The following is an 18,447-nucleotide window of genomic DNA, read 5'->3' on the forward strand; positions in this document are numbered from 1 at the left end:
CAATCTTCATTGATTTCAAAGACAGAGTATTTTGCAGAACATCTTAGGACAACAGCAGACAGATCTGTACAAGCAACAGTTCCGGAAACAGTCATTTTGAACCTACCTGACAGCATGAGAATCTTGCTTAGGATTTCGTATTTAATTTTCTGTATTTTTCAGCATTTTAAAAACCACTAATGAGGTTCATTTCAGTAGTAAATCAGAAGTGCAGGAGAAGCAGTCATGTGTGAAATATCTATTTCACTGTTGCATTCCTTACTCCTGTTTTTTTACACATCAACCTTTTCAGCTATCATAATTTTCAATATTCTTAACTCACTTTTTTCTACCTCTACTATTCATCACTCAGACTAATCTCTCTGGGGAAACCTGCTTGCTGCTTAACCTTTCACCCCAGTGTTAAACAGCTAATTTCTCTTTTCTAGCTACTGATCCAGGCAGCAGGTTAAACTTTGTTTTTGTTTTAAAAGGCAAGGGAGGTATGTTACAAGGCAGCACAGGTTTACAATGTGTAGAAGGATAATGCTCTTGTCAGAAATGTCTGCAAACCTTTCACATATCAGCAATGGGTTCAGTACTAGGACTTCCAGTGTTCCAGTGCAAGGAAATTACTTAAGCCTTATTAAAGGATATTTTGATATGCCCTTTTAATGTCCAAAGCTAAAAGCCAGGCATTTAGTGCTAATACTTGATTTACAGCATGGTCTTTTTTAACTGGGTGAGAGGGTACTTCATCAGCCTGATTTTTAGAAGAGTTTAAATTAAATACAGATGAATTGTACACGTTACGCTATTAATTTTTCTAAAAGACTTCTAAAGGTCACTCAAAGCATAACAGGTGAAGACATTTATTAGTTTACTATTTTTAGCTTCAAGTGAATAATTTTTCCTTTTTTCTTCTTTGCAGCTTCATAGCAGTGGAGAACATAGATAGCTATTGTGTTCTCATCTCATCCAAAGCTGTTTATTTCCTGAAGAGTGGTGATTACACAGACCGTGAGGCCATCTTCCTGGAAGTCAAGTATGATGATCTCTACCACTGCCTTGTCTCCAAAGACCACGGGAACGTGTATATACAGCTGACAAAGAAAGCTGTCAATACAAGCAGTGGTGTAGCAATGCCAGGCCCATCACAACAAAAACCAATGGTAAGGATCAAGAACCTATGATTTCCTTCATGCAAGAGGGTTTCTTTTCTTCTTCGGGTGTGTGCTGGTGCTGAAATGTTTGTAGTCATTAGTGTTTGGTTTCCTGTGCTGCATAACAATGAAAACTTTCTTCTGTCAGCAGTGAAAACTGCTGCTGCCCAAAAGATTTAGTGACAGTAGAGCTTGCTCCCCAAACTCCTGAGAAAAGGTGAATGTAAAATCTAAAAACTGATAGTAGGTAATGTGTATTTACCTGAGAAAGGCTTTTAACTTTACAGTACATGCACAAGACTTGCCTCTTAAATAGAGGCTTAACTAGAGTCTTCTCCTCCTGTACCTAGTATTTTTTTACTGCCAAGTATCTAAGATTGGAAACAGTGTTTATGGGATGCATGTAAAAGTTAATCAGAACTTTCACTTCTAAAACCCATTACAGGGCTTTTTTTTTCTACACTACAGTAGTTGCTCAGGGGTCTGTTTTACAGGCAAGGTTACAAGCTCACCCCTGACCCAAGTCAGTTTACATTCCAAATAGACAAGCCAGATAAAAGTTAGGAGGGGAAGCAAAGGAAGTAACTTCATCTATTGCAAGATGTTTCTGCTCTCATCCTAAAATACCTATCTCTGTTTCCCTGTCTCTCCCTCTCTCACTTCTTCCTTACTTCAGCCTCAGCACTGAGGAGTCTCCAATGAAACATTCCTGTCTTTACAGGAGACTTCAAAACTAATCCCCTCAGTTAGTGAAGTAATAAACAATAAATACATTCTGCTTCAGACGGCAGCAAGTACTACATTAAGAAAAATCACCCTTCTTTTTGCAGGTGAAAGTGAAATCTGAAGTTCTTGCAGTAAAGCTGTCTCAAGAAATAAACTATGCAAAGAGCCTTTATTATGAACAACAGCTTATGTTAAGACTCAGTGAAAATCAAGAACAATTAGAGCTGGACTCCTGAAATCTCTTCCTTACTGCCAGAGTGAATTACAAGTTTCAGTCTGGAGCCAATGGTATTCTGAAACCAGAAAAGTACTACATGGGAGGGAAAGAAAGATTATTTTAGTAATTAGCTGAATGGAATAATTGTGCATAAGAAAACAAGTGAGGTGGGCTTTTTTTTTTTTTTGTAAAGCACTAGTTGTGTAACAAAGATATAACTGAAATGCATTTGGTTCTGGGAGATGCCCTGTATTTTGCTAACATGTATATATGTAAAAGTGTTTCATGTAAATAAGAAAGTACAGACCAGGGTGTTGGTATAAATAGAAGTCTGTTTACTGTGTAAAGAAATTAAAAGAGCTATACTGAGTCTTACTGCACTACCTGAAACTAGCCATTCTCTCTCTTTTTTTTCTTGAGAAAGCTGATTTTCACAGTGCAGGAATGTAGATAAATGTTTTTAAAAAATACAGTAAAATTAAGAGTTAACTGCAGCTGTTGGAGCACAGACATCCTGTAGTTTGGAGCTTTAACACTGTGATTAGGGTGCACTGTTTGGGGTTACTTGTTGGGGTTATTTTCTTAAATCACTAGTACAGATAAATGCACGTTTACCTCTGTTCCACTGAAGTTTCATCCTTGTTTTTAACAAAAACCCTGCATTTTGCTAAAGACTGCAGTGAGGACTCACTAAATCATTTACATTCTCAAAGTATTAGAAAGCAAGAAGCAAATTCTGTTCTGAATATAGCACTCAGGCCTAGCAAAGTGTGCACCTCTGAAGGGCCCTGCTGCTAAGTTGTTTTTAAAATAGTTCAAGTAAGCAGCCTTGGAAACTGTAATCTTTTAACTTCAGGTTTTTTTCCTACCCTGGGATGCAGTAAGTGTTTGCACTTGGCTGGTTAGTGTGGAATTCTGCTAGCACTGGAAATGCTGGGAGGGTGAGGGGGAGAGGAAATCACTGCATCATTTGTCTTCATGACAACCTCTTCAACATTAAAACTTTTTGAAATAATAAAAATAACATGCTTTTTCAACTGTTGTACAGCAAATCAGTGTTTGTCTCATCAACTTCAACCACACTGAAAATAGGAGGAAAACATATCCTCACATACCTTTCTTCACACAACTAGGAAATCTCATGTTCACGTTGGCTCCCTGGATGCTGACCTGCATGCATCCACCACTGCATTTTACTGGGCAGGCTTCAAGTGTGAACACACAACTTGCCTGAAACTGCTGAGTAACCTACATTCTAAAGCACTATTTTGTAAACTTCTGCCTCAAAGTAAGGAAGCCACTGTAGCTTTACTTTCAACTCTAGTTTACCTTTTAATATTCCTTACAGGAATATTTTAAAACTGAAGGTTAGAATTAAACCATTTCTTGAGCCCTGTACAGTGAAAGGCAGAGGATTATTGTATAAGGAGAAAAGGTGGTGCCAGTTGATATGTCTATGGTCTGTGACTGAAAATAAAAAAAATCCATAAAGCTCCATGACGCAAATGAAACTGATCTAATGCATCACTATTGTATATTTCTCTGTGTAATTTTTCAGTAAAATAAGGCATTCAACACGTGCATTGACTCAACAGTGCTTTAACTTGTCAGTCCTATTGGACTCTGCCACACAGACTCCCTACTTTTCTCCCCTGTAAAAGTCTTTTTTTAATGCAGCAAGTAGCTAGCTGTTAATTTTCCTTCCCCAGCTACTTAGAGGTAGTTCACAGCTCTGTGTTGAGAATTTACAGAAGAAGGCTTGAATACTTAAGTTTTGTAACAATTATATAAGCAGCTGCCATGCAAACACCTGAACCCACTACAAGTTACCTGAACTCAGGGAGTCACAGTAGGTAATGGATCAAATGTGTGTTTCTTTTTTGGACTGTGCTTAACCTGTTATTTTGACTGTTGACTTAGCAGAGCATTATTTAAACCTTTCAAAAGTGTGCCCACTAGCCTGGACGTGTATGAATACTAAGGACTGTAACTGTCTCAGGTTATTCCAGTATGTTGTGCTACTGTTCCTGATCCTGCACCCCTCATATCGTGGCTGAAGCTGCTCCCTGCTCCATGGGCAAGGCCAAGTTTTCTCTTCAGGGTAAAGTGCTGATTAGAGTGATGCACAGACAGCTGGAAGAGCACACTGCCTCAGCCAGCATTCCAAACCAAACTGAATCAGAACTCTGGGGTTTTATGAAAGTGCAAATGTTGTTATTTATTGCTGTAACCCAACTATTTTTATATAATTTCAGAACTCTTACTGTGGACTTCTTATTGCTATTGGCACTACAAATGTTATTACTCAGTGAATAAATATAACTTTCAGATTCCAGGAGCCATGCTCAAAAATAGTTTGCAGAGGACATAGAAATCTGCAGTTTCCACTCTAGTTCTTAAGAACTCAAACACAAGCTGTAAGCAGACAAGACAATATAATAGTTCCATTTACCAAATTCTGCAGAGTTCTGCAGGTTCTGAGCCTTGGAAGACAGCACACTTACCACACTTAGCTGGGTCTCACTGGAGGAGGTGTGACTGCTGCAGCAATGAACGGATTCTGTCTTCAAATTTCAGAAGATGGGAAGGAAAAAATTCACTGATGAGACAGTACCACAGCTTTCTGCCCCTGCCTGCTGTCTTCAGCACACAGCCCATACAGTTCAAGGAAGATGATGCATTTTTTCATGTCTTTTTATAATAAAACTGTTCACCTTCATGCAGGTAGTATTTAAAAAACCCTATAACCCATGCAGCAATATGCTGAGGTAGAAAGGCTTTGCTTCAGCCTGTTAGCTTTAATTTTTACCTCTATTTTTCTGAGAACTGTACAAATTGTTCTCTGCCTACCCTGACCAAATTTGTTTTCTCCCCAGAGTTGCTAGTGAAGAAATGTAAAATAAGGATTATTGCCATAAGAGTGAGTGCACAGTGAGAAGTGCAATAAATCGATTCCACCCACACTCTTCATGTGCTCTTGCTTGCAAAGCCATTAATTATGTGCAGGAACAGAAAATTACTGTAGAGGACAGGAATGAATAATTCTCTAAGTTAGACACAGGACTCTTTAGTGGCAGACCAGCCTTCATGTAATTCTGCTGTTAGAGGTAAAACCTGGACAATCCCCTGGAATGTTTGTTGTCACTGCAGGTCAAATCCAGACTTACACTGCATTTCTCTGATCTCAGCACTCAATATGTGTTGGAGATGGTCTGATTTGCTAAAGTAATTTAAGAGTGTGCAATTTAAGAGTGAGCTACTGAAACTTCAAAGAAAAAGCACATCTTGTAAAATAAAACCCAGACAGCTTTCTTACACATCTGGATAACCAGCACAGCTGATAGATGCTTTTGTGCTGTGGTAACGTCTCAGTTTATGTCACCTACCCCAGCCATACAATGCCAGGGTTGAGTCAAACATTACAACTCCAAAAAAAGACACAAGGTGGTAGTGTCATTTTTAGATGGGAAAAATGTGTCCTAGTCCATGTGTTCTGCTGCCACTAAATGAGACAAAATTCTGACCAAATTAGGTAAGCAAGTATTTAATGTGCAACATGAGAACACCTATGAAGTGTCATTTTAGTCTAGAAGCAATTCTACACAAACTACAACTGCAAAAGTCCTTTCTGCTCTCAACTATGACCACAGCTATGGCTGCAAACTTCTGTTTCGCTGCCCTGTATCTGACAAAGCAATTAAAACATGGAGCATTACTATTTTGGATCCTACTGCTTTAAGCTCTATGATACCTTCATAGGTAACAACATGTGACAAGGCTACTAAGAGACTTTTTTTTTTTTTTCCTTCCTAAAGAAACATGACTATAAACAAGCTAGTAATGGAAAAGTATAAAGATAGCAGGAACACCTGCAAATAACATGGCTGCTAAAAGAGGCAACCCCCCACATCACTCACCAATCCAGCATTTTGTAACCAAACGTACCTCCTGGAGACAGGCCTCAGCTGGTAGCAGGATGATCTAGCACAGGTGGGAGGAGTAGATAAGGTGCCTGCCCACTTGCTGCCTCTGGAAGATGAGAAATTAATCACTTGCTGAAGTCAGACTAAACTGGGGCGGGGGGGTAAGCGGGGAAGTTTGATAATACAACTTTCAGACACTTTTGTCAAACCAGGACTGAGGGACTACATCTACTGATGCAGCTTACTATGGTACAATCAGGTCAAAACAGACTTCTGTTATAGTTGCTACTTGATGATAAAAAAGTCTGTTACCTACTTAAAACTTAGCCATTTGTAACTGAAGTCTAGCCAGTGAAACCAGAAATACAAAATGAGGTATGCCTGCAATGAGGCAAAAGGTGTGCAAGAGATGAACAGATCCTTCCCTTCCTTCTGCTCCTCAATACATTTCCAATAAATCAGCTAGATGATACTATCTCAACAGCCTGTGACTGCTGTTTACCAAAAAAGTGCAGTGCTTACATTTTTGTGGAGAGAATATAAGTGGCTAAATGGGCCACAGCTCAAAACATTAAAATAATCATAACATTTTCTAATGACAAGGAGGTTTTACTGTATTTGCTATCCTATTTCCTGGACTGCATGATGGTTTTCACCATTTATCTATTGTTTCATCAATAGAATACTTGATTTTCTGGAGTCCTGGGCCAACTTCTTTATCATTTCTTAACTTTTTTCTTTTTTCCTTGCTGTAATACAGCTTAGCACTGACCTGTTTCCTACAGTGCACGAACCACTAGATGATGACTCCTCTAGGAATAACCTTGCTTGCTCTGCTTCTCTGCTTAGGAGAACATGCCACTGTTTTCTAATTACAATGATTTCACCCACCAGGGTCTGAAAAAGCAGGTTTCCACGAGTATATGCTCTTCAGGTGCTGCTGCAGACAGTAAAAAAAACAAACTTTAATTAAGCCAAGAGTTGCTAAAAAATCCCCTTATGCAGCTTGTTTTCTTGCAAAGAGTAATACTCTGTGTTTGCATGTTTATATACTTTTTGAATATACACATACACATGTGTATACTTGAAACATAATGGCCATACTCCAAACTCCTCTATTCTTGTAGCTGTTACAAAGAAGGACACACAGTCTTATTAAAAAACAACAACAAAAACCAAACGAAAAAGCAAAACAAAATAACTATGCCCAGAGCCTTGGATTCCAGTTCTGACTTCAGTAAAATTCAGGCCAGATCAAAGGCTGTTAATCAGTACAAATTACAATGCTTGCTTAGTTCTATCAAGTAAGTGTAAGGTAGGAACAAAACATTTCCAACTCTCCACGTGTCTTACTAGTTCAACTTTATTACAGCCTATTTATTACAGCCTACTGGTAGTTGGCCCAATGTTCTTAAAGCCTTAAAAAAGGATTTGGGACACCACAAAGCCAGCTGCCTCAGTAATACCATAAAGTCAACTAGCTCAAAAAAACATTTCATGAACAAAGGACACAGCTCAGTCAGACTGAACAGTATGCTTTTCACAGCTCGCTATCAGCAGATTTTCTGAAATGGGAGAATGTGAGGAAAAACCCAGCACCACGTGTACATGAGGCTGGGTCCTCCCACTGTGCTGGATTTGCACGTGTCTCTTAGATGTCAGAGACTGCAGTGATAACCATATGAAAGGAGGCTTGCCAAAAAGGGAAAAAAGTTACTCATTAACCACTGACAAACACTGGGGAGAAAAAAAAAATAAGTATTTTTTGTTGCTATTTTCCTCAGTAGAACTACAGAACATTCTAATATGGAAATAAAAATAATCTTGGAGTGAAATGCAGTTACATAAGAGAGGCATGCCTGCTGCATGATATCAGTTCTATTCATGAGCTGGTGTTCAGTCATGTTGCCTCAATACAACTGGCCTCCAGTATCACAGGGGGTTTGGGGTTGAGTTTCTTTTTTCTCTATTGCCCAAGCACAATGCCCAGCAGACAGAGTGGCTAAGAATAACCTTGCACCTTAGGTCTACTCTGGTCTGACTCAAAAGTACTAAAAGGCCATGAGAGAAGTAAACAGCTTTCACATGCATTTACATTTTGGATAAATGGATGGGTCACCAAAAGGACAGGGATTGTGTATGGGAGCTGGAAAACAATTGCTTCTACACACTGAAAATGCCAGCAAAAAAAGTCCCCTGGATACTACAGCTGTAGAGAAATTTTAATGAATAAAAGAGAAATCTGTCATATCAACTGTCCCTCAACCCCTCTACACATAGCAACAGCACATGTTCGCTTTGACCTGGGAGGGTGAGCTATCACCATACAGTCCACCATCAGCAGGACAAACCACTGGGTATCAGAATAATGATGCTGCAAAAAAACTGTGCCTGCATATAGATATAAGCAAGATGGGGGAAAAGCAAACCACCGTATGCAGGACCAGACTCCAATCTCTCCCCCTTGTATTACTGGTAGGGTAAGCCCCCTGACACTGCAACTCAGCTACCAGGAAGAAAAGCACCAGTGATGTTTGCCCTCTCTGTCAGTGAGCAATTCTAGGCTCTTTGAGTAATCCTTCATGTACCAATATATTTTTCAGGATTTCTTTTAAAGTATGGAGGGAACAGTACTGTAGATAAACATCCCAGAAATCTGAAGATTATATATTTAGCACTACTTTCTGTGCCAAAATACATCTTTATTTGTGGTATAGCTGCAGTTGCACTGTGAGTCTTCAGAGGATTATGCAGAGACAGCATCCTTGTACCCTGCATTCAGACAGGGACATGTAGAACACTACTGTTTATAAAGGGATAAAACTATTCTTTCTGATCTAGCTCAGTATAAAGCTGATCTCCAACCATGCTATTTACTTGCTACCTGTATTAGTTTCCTCTAATGCTTCTTTAGGGCTTTTGTTTTCAGCACCAGCCTCAGCATGTAATAGTATGTCAAACTGAAATTTGACCACCTTGTCAGTTATGTGACACAATCTATGGCTTACACTGCTCACTCTTGAAGCTCAAAGCTAAATAGATACTACTTGTGCATTTTTTTTTCATTGACACTAATTCCAACTGCTGATCCTACCCATTAAAAAAAATAGTTTAAACCAAACCAATATCCACCTGGACAAACTATCCGCTGATAAAACATTATGAGTAAAAACAAGCAGCTGCCAAGTTCACAATCACACTGAGATCACACCAAGAGCTGACATTTATAAGCAGGTTTAAGAGCTAGTGTTGAGCTTCCTGAATTCAAATGCTAAATCCATGTAACAGACAGACCTTCACCCACCTTTCTTTTCAATAACTACCTTTTTCCTTCCTCCTCCAAGCACACACCAGAGGGAAGCTGACGTGCAGAAAAGCATGTATTTATACACCAGAAACCCAGAATGCATCACAGGACATAAATTCCCACAGCATCAGCAGTGTTGGATGCACTCCGAATTTAAGACAAGCATCCATTGTCAAAGCAGTATTTGAAATATTAACTATTGATGACAGGCAGCTCAGCACTGCTTGCATGCCTGAGCCTTGGCTGCATATTCACCCAAATATTATAATATTACTGCAGGATCCATTTGCTGTGGGTTCCTGTGGGAGTTTGAAATAACCCACAGACGGCACAAAAATCCACTTTCACACCTTGCACACAGGAGCAAGCCTTCTAGACTTGCTTACCTTGTGCTGGGCTGCTGGGCTGCCATGGGGAGAAAGAAGGGTTCTCTGCATCTTTCACACAAATGCTGAATATGAATGATCTGTGAGAGAAACCATGGCACTGACCAACTGATGATCAACACAAGAACAGCACAATGCCTGCATATTGCACAGAACAAGCATCTACACACTTTTTGGGTTGCACTCAGCAACACTTCCTCCCATTACCTGCACTGAACAGGTACAGGTTCCTGAGGAGTAAGCAACAGGTTTCCACCACAAGGAAGACACCTGGAAGAAGCAACAGGTTTCCATCACAAGGAAGACACCTGGAAGAGCCTCAGCACTTGCTCTCACAGAGTCACGCAGAGAGGAGGTATTTCTGGAGGTCTGGCTCCTATTCAGAAGAGAAATGTTTCCCTTGGCTTGTGAAAGTTGCTCAGACTGAGAGCAGTAACAGGCTGAAGAAGCCAGCTTTCTATTCCCTGTTCCATTACTCTTTTTGATTGGCACTTTAATGAGGGCGCCAGGGGTCGACCCCCTGCCAGGGGGCCGGTTCATGCCCCGTTTATCTCACAGTCCATGTAAGACTAAAATAACACGCCAGGCTGAGTTTCACTGGCTTGTGATCCAACAGCCCACCATGATGGATTGAGTGACTGCAGCAAGTTGGCAGCTAAAGTGTGTTGTAACAGTATCTTTCTGTCAGCACAACACAATGGATTTGCTGATTCCTGGGTTTTCCCAGTGTTCACCGTTACCATCGGCTCAGAATTTTCTAAAGTTCATTTTCCAGGGGGCTGCAAAGTGAAAATAAATAACATACCAAAGGTTACGCCAAGCTTTTCTTCCCCTCAACTGTCCTGCTGCTGACAAAGTAGGGGTTGTGGTGCCAGCTTTACCACATACACAAGAACAACCATAAATTCACTTGCTTTTCCAGAAAGGAAGAAAGGGGGCAGCTATACTGCTCTTTTTGTAAGCTCATTCTGCCAGGCCAACTCATGCTACACAAGACTTTTCACCCCTGAACAGAACAGCAAACACAATCCAACACAAGAGGAGGTTGTTGTGTAAAGCAGCTCTCTCCAGAAGAGCTGTCGTCTTATCTGGGGGTTAAGTTCACAGGCTGCAGAAACATGGCTAACAAGCCACAGTCCTTGTGATCACCATACTGCTTTGCATGGCTTAGAACCACCAAAACAACTCATAAGTGAGCTAAAAAAATCCAGGAATCCTGTGTGAGGAATGGATTATGCTTTCGATCCCTCTATTTAATATTATAACATATCCTTAGATTTCCTCTATCAGAAAAAACAGGAATTTTTAATTTAAAAAATTGGGGTATTAGGAAATGGACTGAATTTTTATTAGTCATCTCTCAGGAGGTCCTCTATGTCTAACTAAGACCTTGTCTCTGTGCCCTGTTTCCTAATACTTTTCCTTGCCACAGTCTGTGAAATAAACAACTTGCCTCAAATACTGGGGGGGACATTCTTATTTTCAGTTGTCATTCCAACACCCCCAGAGTGAACAAATGAACTCCACAACAGAAGTGGCTTTTCACTTCCTGTATAAGGATCTTTGACAGCACAAATTTCAACAAGCTAACAACTCTCCCACCCCTACAATTTAGATTAACACCCCCACACTGCAGGGGCTAATAAATAGGGAGGATGATTGCTGTTTTCCTTGCTTAGGGGAGAATAACTCTGTAGATCCACATACAACCGTATGCCTACAGTTTTCAGTTTCTTTTAGGCCTTGCACGAGACAGTCTAACACAGCCAAAAAACCCTCTAAAAGCAGCTTTAGAACTTCAGCTGCCCTAATGCCAATGTGTTCCGAGGTATCTTATTGAGGGCATTCAGAACAGATCCAGCTTCACCCACTTCCATCTCTGGAACTGTAGATCCATCTAACTGAGCAAAATCAAGTATGTTCTTGCCAGCACAAGAAATTACTACAAGAGAGAATGATCAAGGGAGGTAAAAGAAATAAGAACGCAGATGTTGAAGGGCCTCTGACAGGCAAGAATGCACAGGAATACAGAAAAAGAACACGATGGGAAAACGGGCAGACCGAGGAGCTGCTTGAAGAAAATATGACTGCTCTCAGCAGCAGTTTACTGTTTACACTGACAATACGAATCACTGTACAACAGAGATTTCAATTCACAGTGCTGGAGAAACAAGCCTCATGAGTTGAAGATCTTTTTTTGTGAAAGAGAAGAAACAGTCATAACTACAAACTGAAGAGCAGTAGCACATGGGGTCGCTACTGGTGCAAGTCTTTGCTTGCTCAAAGCATGTAATTAGTGCAATTTTTTGCAGAGCTCCTCTAAAGAATCCAGTTTGTAGTTCTGTGCACCCCAGCACTGCAGCCTGCAGATACATTACTCATCTGGCTTTGAACTAGCTACCTCAGAGACTGCCAACAACATTGCCACAGCAGGGCAAAGTAAAAGATGTACCTGAATGTGGCTTGAAGCTTTACTGAAGCTGCCAGCAGTCAATCTACCTTGCTAGCCCAATCCCAGCTCATATCTGCCTATGGAAGCTGCTGCAGCCAAGCCCTAAATATTCCTCCAGGGAGAGCTAGATACTTACACCTTAGCACAGTAACACAGAAGAGGGCACGCTGAGCCCACAGCCAGAAAGCCTGGGAATTATTAGGAAAAATGAGTGGGTGGGAGAGCTCAAGGGACCAGTGGGAGGATGCGGGAAATCAGTAACACCAATTTGAATAACTGGTAACAATTATTAGATCTTTTTTGGCACGAATCATCTCTCAGAGACTCATCATTTAAATTACGTCACTCAAGGGGCAGTAAAAAATACAGTGTAAGAAAACCAGCCTGCCCTGACACAAGGGTTTCAAGCCATAAGGTGAATGGCCCAACAGGTCTGGGAAACTTCACCAAGGTGTCCAAAACGGAACAACTTTTGTGGAGAATATACACTCTGACAGATCAGAAAAGCAAACTACTCTTTAGGAAGAATATGATGTTACTTAGAGCTCTGCTGAATCTGCCTGAACTGATGGAAAAGGAGTAGTCTTGCTTATCTGATGACCACTGAACTTCTCCCTGCCCCATCCTCTCCCCAGTGGTGGTGTTTGCTTTTAGAACTACAGGTTGTAAAATTAGCCAGCCAGAACCATCCCAAGGGAACAGAAGCAAACCAGAACAACAAAACTAAAGTCGAAACCAAGCAAAGTTAATTTGAACACAATTCACTCTCAGACTGGGCTCACCAAACCTACAAAAACACTCCTGTCATTGCAGGGGAAGGGGCAGTAGAGTGCAGTGCTGCCTTATGCAAATGACAACTACTAGTTTTATCTTTTTTAACAACTGCATGAGAATAAAAACTGTTTAATAAACAACTAATAGTATCAGCAACAGGCAGGCTCAGGAACTCAACAGCAACCACACTACAGTTCATATTCCCTTTCTCAACACCTTCTTCCTACACCCCCCCACTTTTTCCACTCTACAGAGCCATGGCCCCTTCCAGGCTTCAGAAATACTGAGCTTCTGCACCCAATCCACATTTGTTTCTAACCTAATGGGGAAAACACTGTGGAGTGTTAAGAAGGCAAAAATATGTTCCTGTCCTCTGGTACAAGACGTGTGAGTAATCTGCAAATGGTAGCAGTAAGATCTACAATAGGCATGGCCTTTCTCCATACTTTCCCACCCCAGTTTTCCTGGGACCAAGAGTGGTACCACTGGGACACCTGAAGCCAGCTGTTCTACTGCAACACAAGGCTGACCTGATTGCACATCTGGACAATGCGGGTATATTGATCTGAGCTCCTGTCCTTCCTCAGCACCCAAGGATTTGGGATACACCAAGGGAGATGCTGTTGTACTACTTTGGAGCCAATCACCTAACGTAAACCTGGCAGTGGCTGAGCAGCTGTCTATGAAATGACATTTACATGTAGTCCGAGAAGAACTTGAACTCCTTCCCAGAAACAAAACGAGGGGTGGAAATCATCATTCTGCACTGCGCAAAGCAGGAGGCAAAACTGAAAATATTCACTGCCCCAGGAAGGCTCACTGCTTCCAGAAGTCAGATATTATCCCCAGGTTTATACAATGCTCTATCCATTTTAGACACGGAGCTCCTGGCATTTACCATCTGAAAATACACTACCAGAAGAAGTTTTCTGGGGGGGGGTCTGCAAGGACTTCTGCTTTATGGAATTTAGGTACACACAAAGGAAAATAGAGGGCTTAACTCCTAGAAATACTGTGCATTAGCTTCTACTGGTTTCAGATCTTCCTTACCTATAATGAGTGAAAAATAGATCAGAAGAAAACTCAAGAGTCCCAAACAGTGATTTTTAGCCTAAAATCTAGGTTGAAGTGCTTAACTAGGTATGAACTTGCAACACCACAAAACAGAAAAATTGTCTAAGAAAGCATGTTGGAAACTTCACCCTTGCCACTACACACTGATTGTGGTGGAGTGTCTACTTAAAAACCACTAACTTTTATTTGCCTGGAGCTTTATTGGAAGGAGAGAGGGAGAGGAAGCAGTAGGGATTTAGGAAAGGGTTGCAGAACAAATTCAGCTCTTAGTTCACACCTATGCAGTAAAGCCCATTACATAGAGGTGATGTAAGTAAGAGCACAAGTACACAATGTCTAGTTATCAATATGCATTATATTCTTAACTAGGAAAAAAACTAAGCATAGTGATATGTTTTTACAACATCTGTCAGCAATTATTTGTATTTACTTGCACTGCAAATGCAGAAGAAAAGTCAGAAATATAAACACCAGAATCCACTTAATTCCCACCAGTCTTGTGTTTTCCCACAAAGAATCTCTAGTCATCCCTGTTTAGACACTGTCATTTGTTCCTGGCCCTCTCCAATATGGAATTTCTTCTCAATTCTCTATGACCAGAAATAACTGATCTTTGTTCTACACTGGAGCAAATAATTACTAGCCTCTCTGCAATTACTGGTGTTAACTTCAGTGCTCTTAAGACAGCAATTAGAACTATAATATTTCTTGAACTTAAAACAGCAAATCAGGCCCCCTTCAGTTCCTGCTCTCCCCTTGGCCATGCTTTACAATGCAGCAAAAAAAAGGAGGCAGGGAGAGCATGAGTTGTGCTCTACTCGAGCTGTACTCCACCTGTGCAAAACAGGGTGAGCAACAGGTTAGCTGGGTGAAAAGTTCACTGCAAGCTGAGCTGTCTGTTTCTCTTGCTTAATTTAACCGATATTTGGCTAACCTTGCTCTGAACCCAGCCCCCAAGACCCCCTTCCTCTCATCCCTCCCCAGCGTGTTCATGTCAGCCAAAGACACCGCCCCTGATTCCCTTCTCCCTGACCCTGCTGAATGGAGAGGGGGGCTGGGACGGAGGGCCAAGCACAGAGCGAGAGCCCTTGCACTGCAGAGATAATGATTATTTATGCTCTAAGCTTCAACAAGCCTCATCCTCAGGAGCAAACAGAAAAGTTCTACAGTCAGCAACATTGCCTGATACTGTGTTCAAGCCTATTGGTTTTCCCAAGGCTGGATGGCACCCACCCTGCACCCCCACCTCCTCTGCACCCTGTTGGTCTTCTAAGGATGCAGCACTTCCCAGCCATCTCATCGCTCATAATGGGTCAGATCTTGCAAGGGGACTTGTCACACAGATCCACTGCTTTCACGATCTCCGGGATACTGGTTAGCCCAGCATGTCGACTACCTCATTTGTGCAGCTCAAGAGCCTCAAAGGAACACAACAGACATACTTACAAAGATTGTAAAGAACAGAGCAGTAATAGGAGTAATGCAGACCATATTGCATGAAGACCCAAGATGGATTTTCTCCCCTCAAATCCTATTAGGTCAGTGAACAAAAAGTAGAGAGAGGTGCTACTACTGCTCTTTGGAGAAAAAGATCCCCTGGATCTTTATGAATCTGTAAGCTACTCATGCTGCAGAATACAGAAAAGGTTCTGCTCAGAAACTGCTGAGTCATTTCCCTTTCAGCAATAGTCTACAACTTTCCCTGGCATCTTCCCCCTGTACCCCAAAAAACTGCAACAAGAACACCCTGAATTACTCCCACTGTGCAGGCAGTAGCAGAGCACTGGTTTCACCTCCTAGAAAACACATTCAGCTCCACCTCTTGATTCAACACGTCAGAGCTCCACATCAAGTGATGCAAAATACTGAAAAAATTGCCCAAGATTGTGCATTTCTGGCAGGCTTTCACTATTTTCCTGCTGTGCTCAGTACTGCTCCCAGCACTCTCCGGGGCAACACAAAGCGTATTTGATGGCCTTCTCAATGACTGTACACATCATCAGAAAACAGTGCACAAATCAAATCTGTTGTGCTTTCACTGCTTGACTGAGCAGCTAGTACTCTCCTTCGTGTTTAATCTTTGACTCCCAAGAATCAACACACTTTTATACCCACCTGCTGGCACTCTCTGCCCCTATGAGATGGTGAGTTAGGACGAAACTAGACTCTGCTAATTGAGAAGAATGTTTCCTGTAAACCTTAACTTCATTATATTCTTTGACCTGACAAAGCACCTCATATAGCTGTTCCCCGCTTTGATACACATAAACTGCTTTAGCTCCAGCAGAAGCTCTCACAAACAGCTTATTATTAATAATAATCTGTATCATCACAGTGCCCCAAAACTCCAGTACAGCATCACTATAACCACAAAGAACTCGGTTGCTGTCCCACTGATCTGGGGGGGGAGCAGACACACAGCCTTACAGCTTTACAGTAAGTGGAAATTCCTTGTGGTCTAAGAATAATATTAAACAGGATCACCAGATGACCTCGCCTTGACACATAACTAATTTGTCTGGAAGCAGTGCAGACCGGAGTAGTTCTGATGTGGTCACTAATTTAGTGACACCATCCATTTCAAACTTCACGACTCCCACACCAAGGTAGCAAAAGAGCAGTGTGCAACAAAGAGCCCTTGTTACTGAAGGAATCCCGGGCCTTTATCAAAGGACATGATCCAGCATCCCCCACCTAACCCCTGCATATTTTCAAGGCATGAAAATTGCAATGAAGAGTCAGGCAAGGTTGTCAGGAAGACACCAAACTTCAAACTGCTACAGAAGAAAATAAGAGGATACAGACCAAACCCTTAGTCCACATTGTGTAACTTCCAATATCATCCAGATACTCACCATTGCATCAGGATAATTAAACTATTAAAATATTAGACAACAGTGATCTCCATACAAGGGGTTCTTTGTGCAAACTTTCAAAGACTTCAAAACTAGTGAAACTATTCACAGACAGGTAAAAAAGCACAGGATCGATACAGCAGATGTCAACGATGTTGCATTAAAAAAAGTATCAATCAGAGAGTTCAAGCTCTTTGCTCCTTCCAGCCACCGCACAAGAAAACAAAAATACTTCTAAAGATACCATACCAGCACGGGAAAATCAAAGACAAGCTGAACTGAAATGCAGCTCAAGTCGTTTACTATTTGCCGTTTAAAAATCACCTCATTAAAAAAAGCACAATTTGACGCGGCGATTTTAATCATCCTGGCCTAAAAATCCAGTGTTTGTTAACAACAGAAAAGAGCTTATGAAAACTCAGCCGTCCAGAGATAAACAGCTTTCATTTTGGAAATGACCACAGGAGGACAATTACCAGGTCGAGCTTTAGAGGAAACCCATGTCCTCATTTGAACTTAAAGTCGCCTGCTAATCGTGAAAAAAAAAACAACAACCAAAGAACCCAACACTTTTGCCCCCTCCTCCTTGAAAAGCCCCACATTAAGAAAACATAAGAGGGTAACGATCGGTAACTGAGCATTTCGGGCTCTCTAGCAGGTTCTTTTGTTCTTGCCGATTGTCCCTTTCGATCGCAGACAAGACCTTCCCAAACATAAACCCTCCTCTTCCAGATACTTCGGGTTCAATGCACTTCCACTTGTTGCTTCTGACATCAACGCGTATCTGGATTAACTCTTGACAGCAGACTCTCGTACTTCAGGGGCAGGCTAATTACCGAGAGCTTTAGATATTATGCTTAAAGCGAAACGAAATGAAAGACAATGCCAGGAAAATCGCCCCATCAGTGGACGAGGGGCTTCCCCCAGAGCGCCTTCCCAGGGCATGTGGCGGCTCCAGCCGCTTCCCCCGCAGCCTGTCCTGCCCCTGATCCTCCTTCACAAGCCGATAACGACTGTTCACGGTTGGAAAAGACCTCTAAGACCAGATCACCTAGTCCAACTGTCCACCCGAGGCGGAGAGGAGCGGGGTGTGTGTAACAACAAAACCCACACAAACAAACCGCCGCCCTCCTCCCCCATTCACACGCATCCCACAAAAGGAGCGACGACACAACCCACGAAAAGTGGGCTTCACCTCTGGAAGCCGACCCACTCCCTCCCTTTCCCGAGGGCAAGGGCCGCTGCCGTCCCGCCAGGTTTATGGCGGCCATTTCACGCTCCTTGGCGCCCCGGGAGCCGCTCCCCGCGGGCTCTCCAGCCTCCCCCCGCCCCCCGCCATTTTGTGAGGCGCTACAGGCCCGAGCCCCGCCGCGCCCTCGCATTTTGGGGGGGTTTGGGATAGGTGAGGCTTGTATTTTTTGTTTCTTTGCTTGTTCCCACCGCCTCCCCCTCAAAAAAAAAAACAAAACCCAAAAAACCAACAAACCAAGCCCAGAAAAGCCCTCTTTCGGCTCGCTCACCGGAGGGGCCGCCGCGCTTCCCGCCTCTGGAAGGTTCCGTGGGGCGCGCCCCGGAGCGGCGCGCGCGCAGC

General features: G+C 42.1%; 1 protein-coding gene across 5 annotated transcripts in view; it reads left to right on the forward strand.

Annotated features, from left to right (window-relative positions):
- Nucleotides 1-3,666, forward strand: part of VPS13D (vacuolar protein sorting 13 homolog D) — a 101,722-nt gene extending 98,056 nt beyond the window's left edge. For all 5 annotated transcript variants that reach the window (XM_051637052.1, XM_051637055.1, XM_051637053.1 and 2 more), the window contains 2 exons: nucleotides 911-1,151; nucleotides 1,973-3,666. In XM_051637052.1, coding sequence (XP_051493012.1) covers nucleotides 911-1,151; nucleotides 1,973-2,104 — 373 coding nt within the window. In that variant the 3' untranslated portion in view covers nucleotides 2,105-3,666. The remainder of the gene's footprint in view (nucleotides 1-910; nucleotides 1,152-1,972) is intronic.
- Nucleotides 3,667-18,447: the final 14,781 nt, after the last annotated feature.

This window comes from Apus apus, chromosome 20, assembly GCF_020740795.1.
Source record: "Apus apus isolate bApuApu2 chromosome 20, bApuApu2.pri.cur, whole genome shotgun sequence".
Taxonomy (NCBI): Eukaryota; Metazoa; Chordata; class Aves; order Apodiformes; family Apodidae; genus Apus; species Apus apus.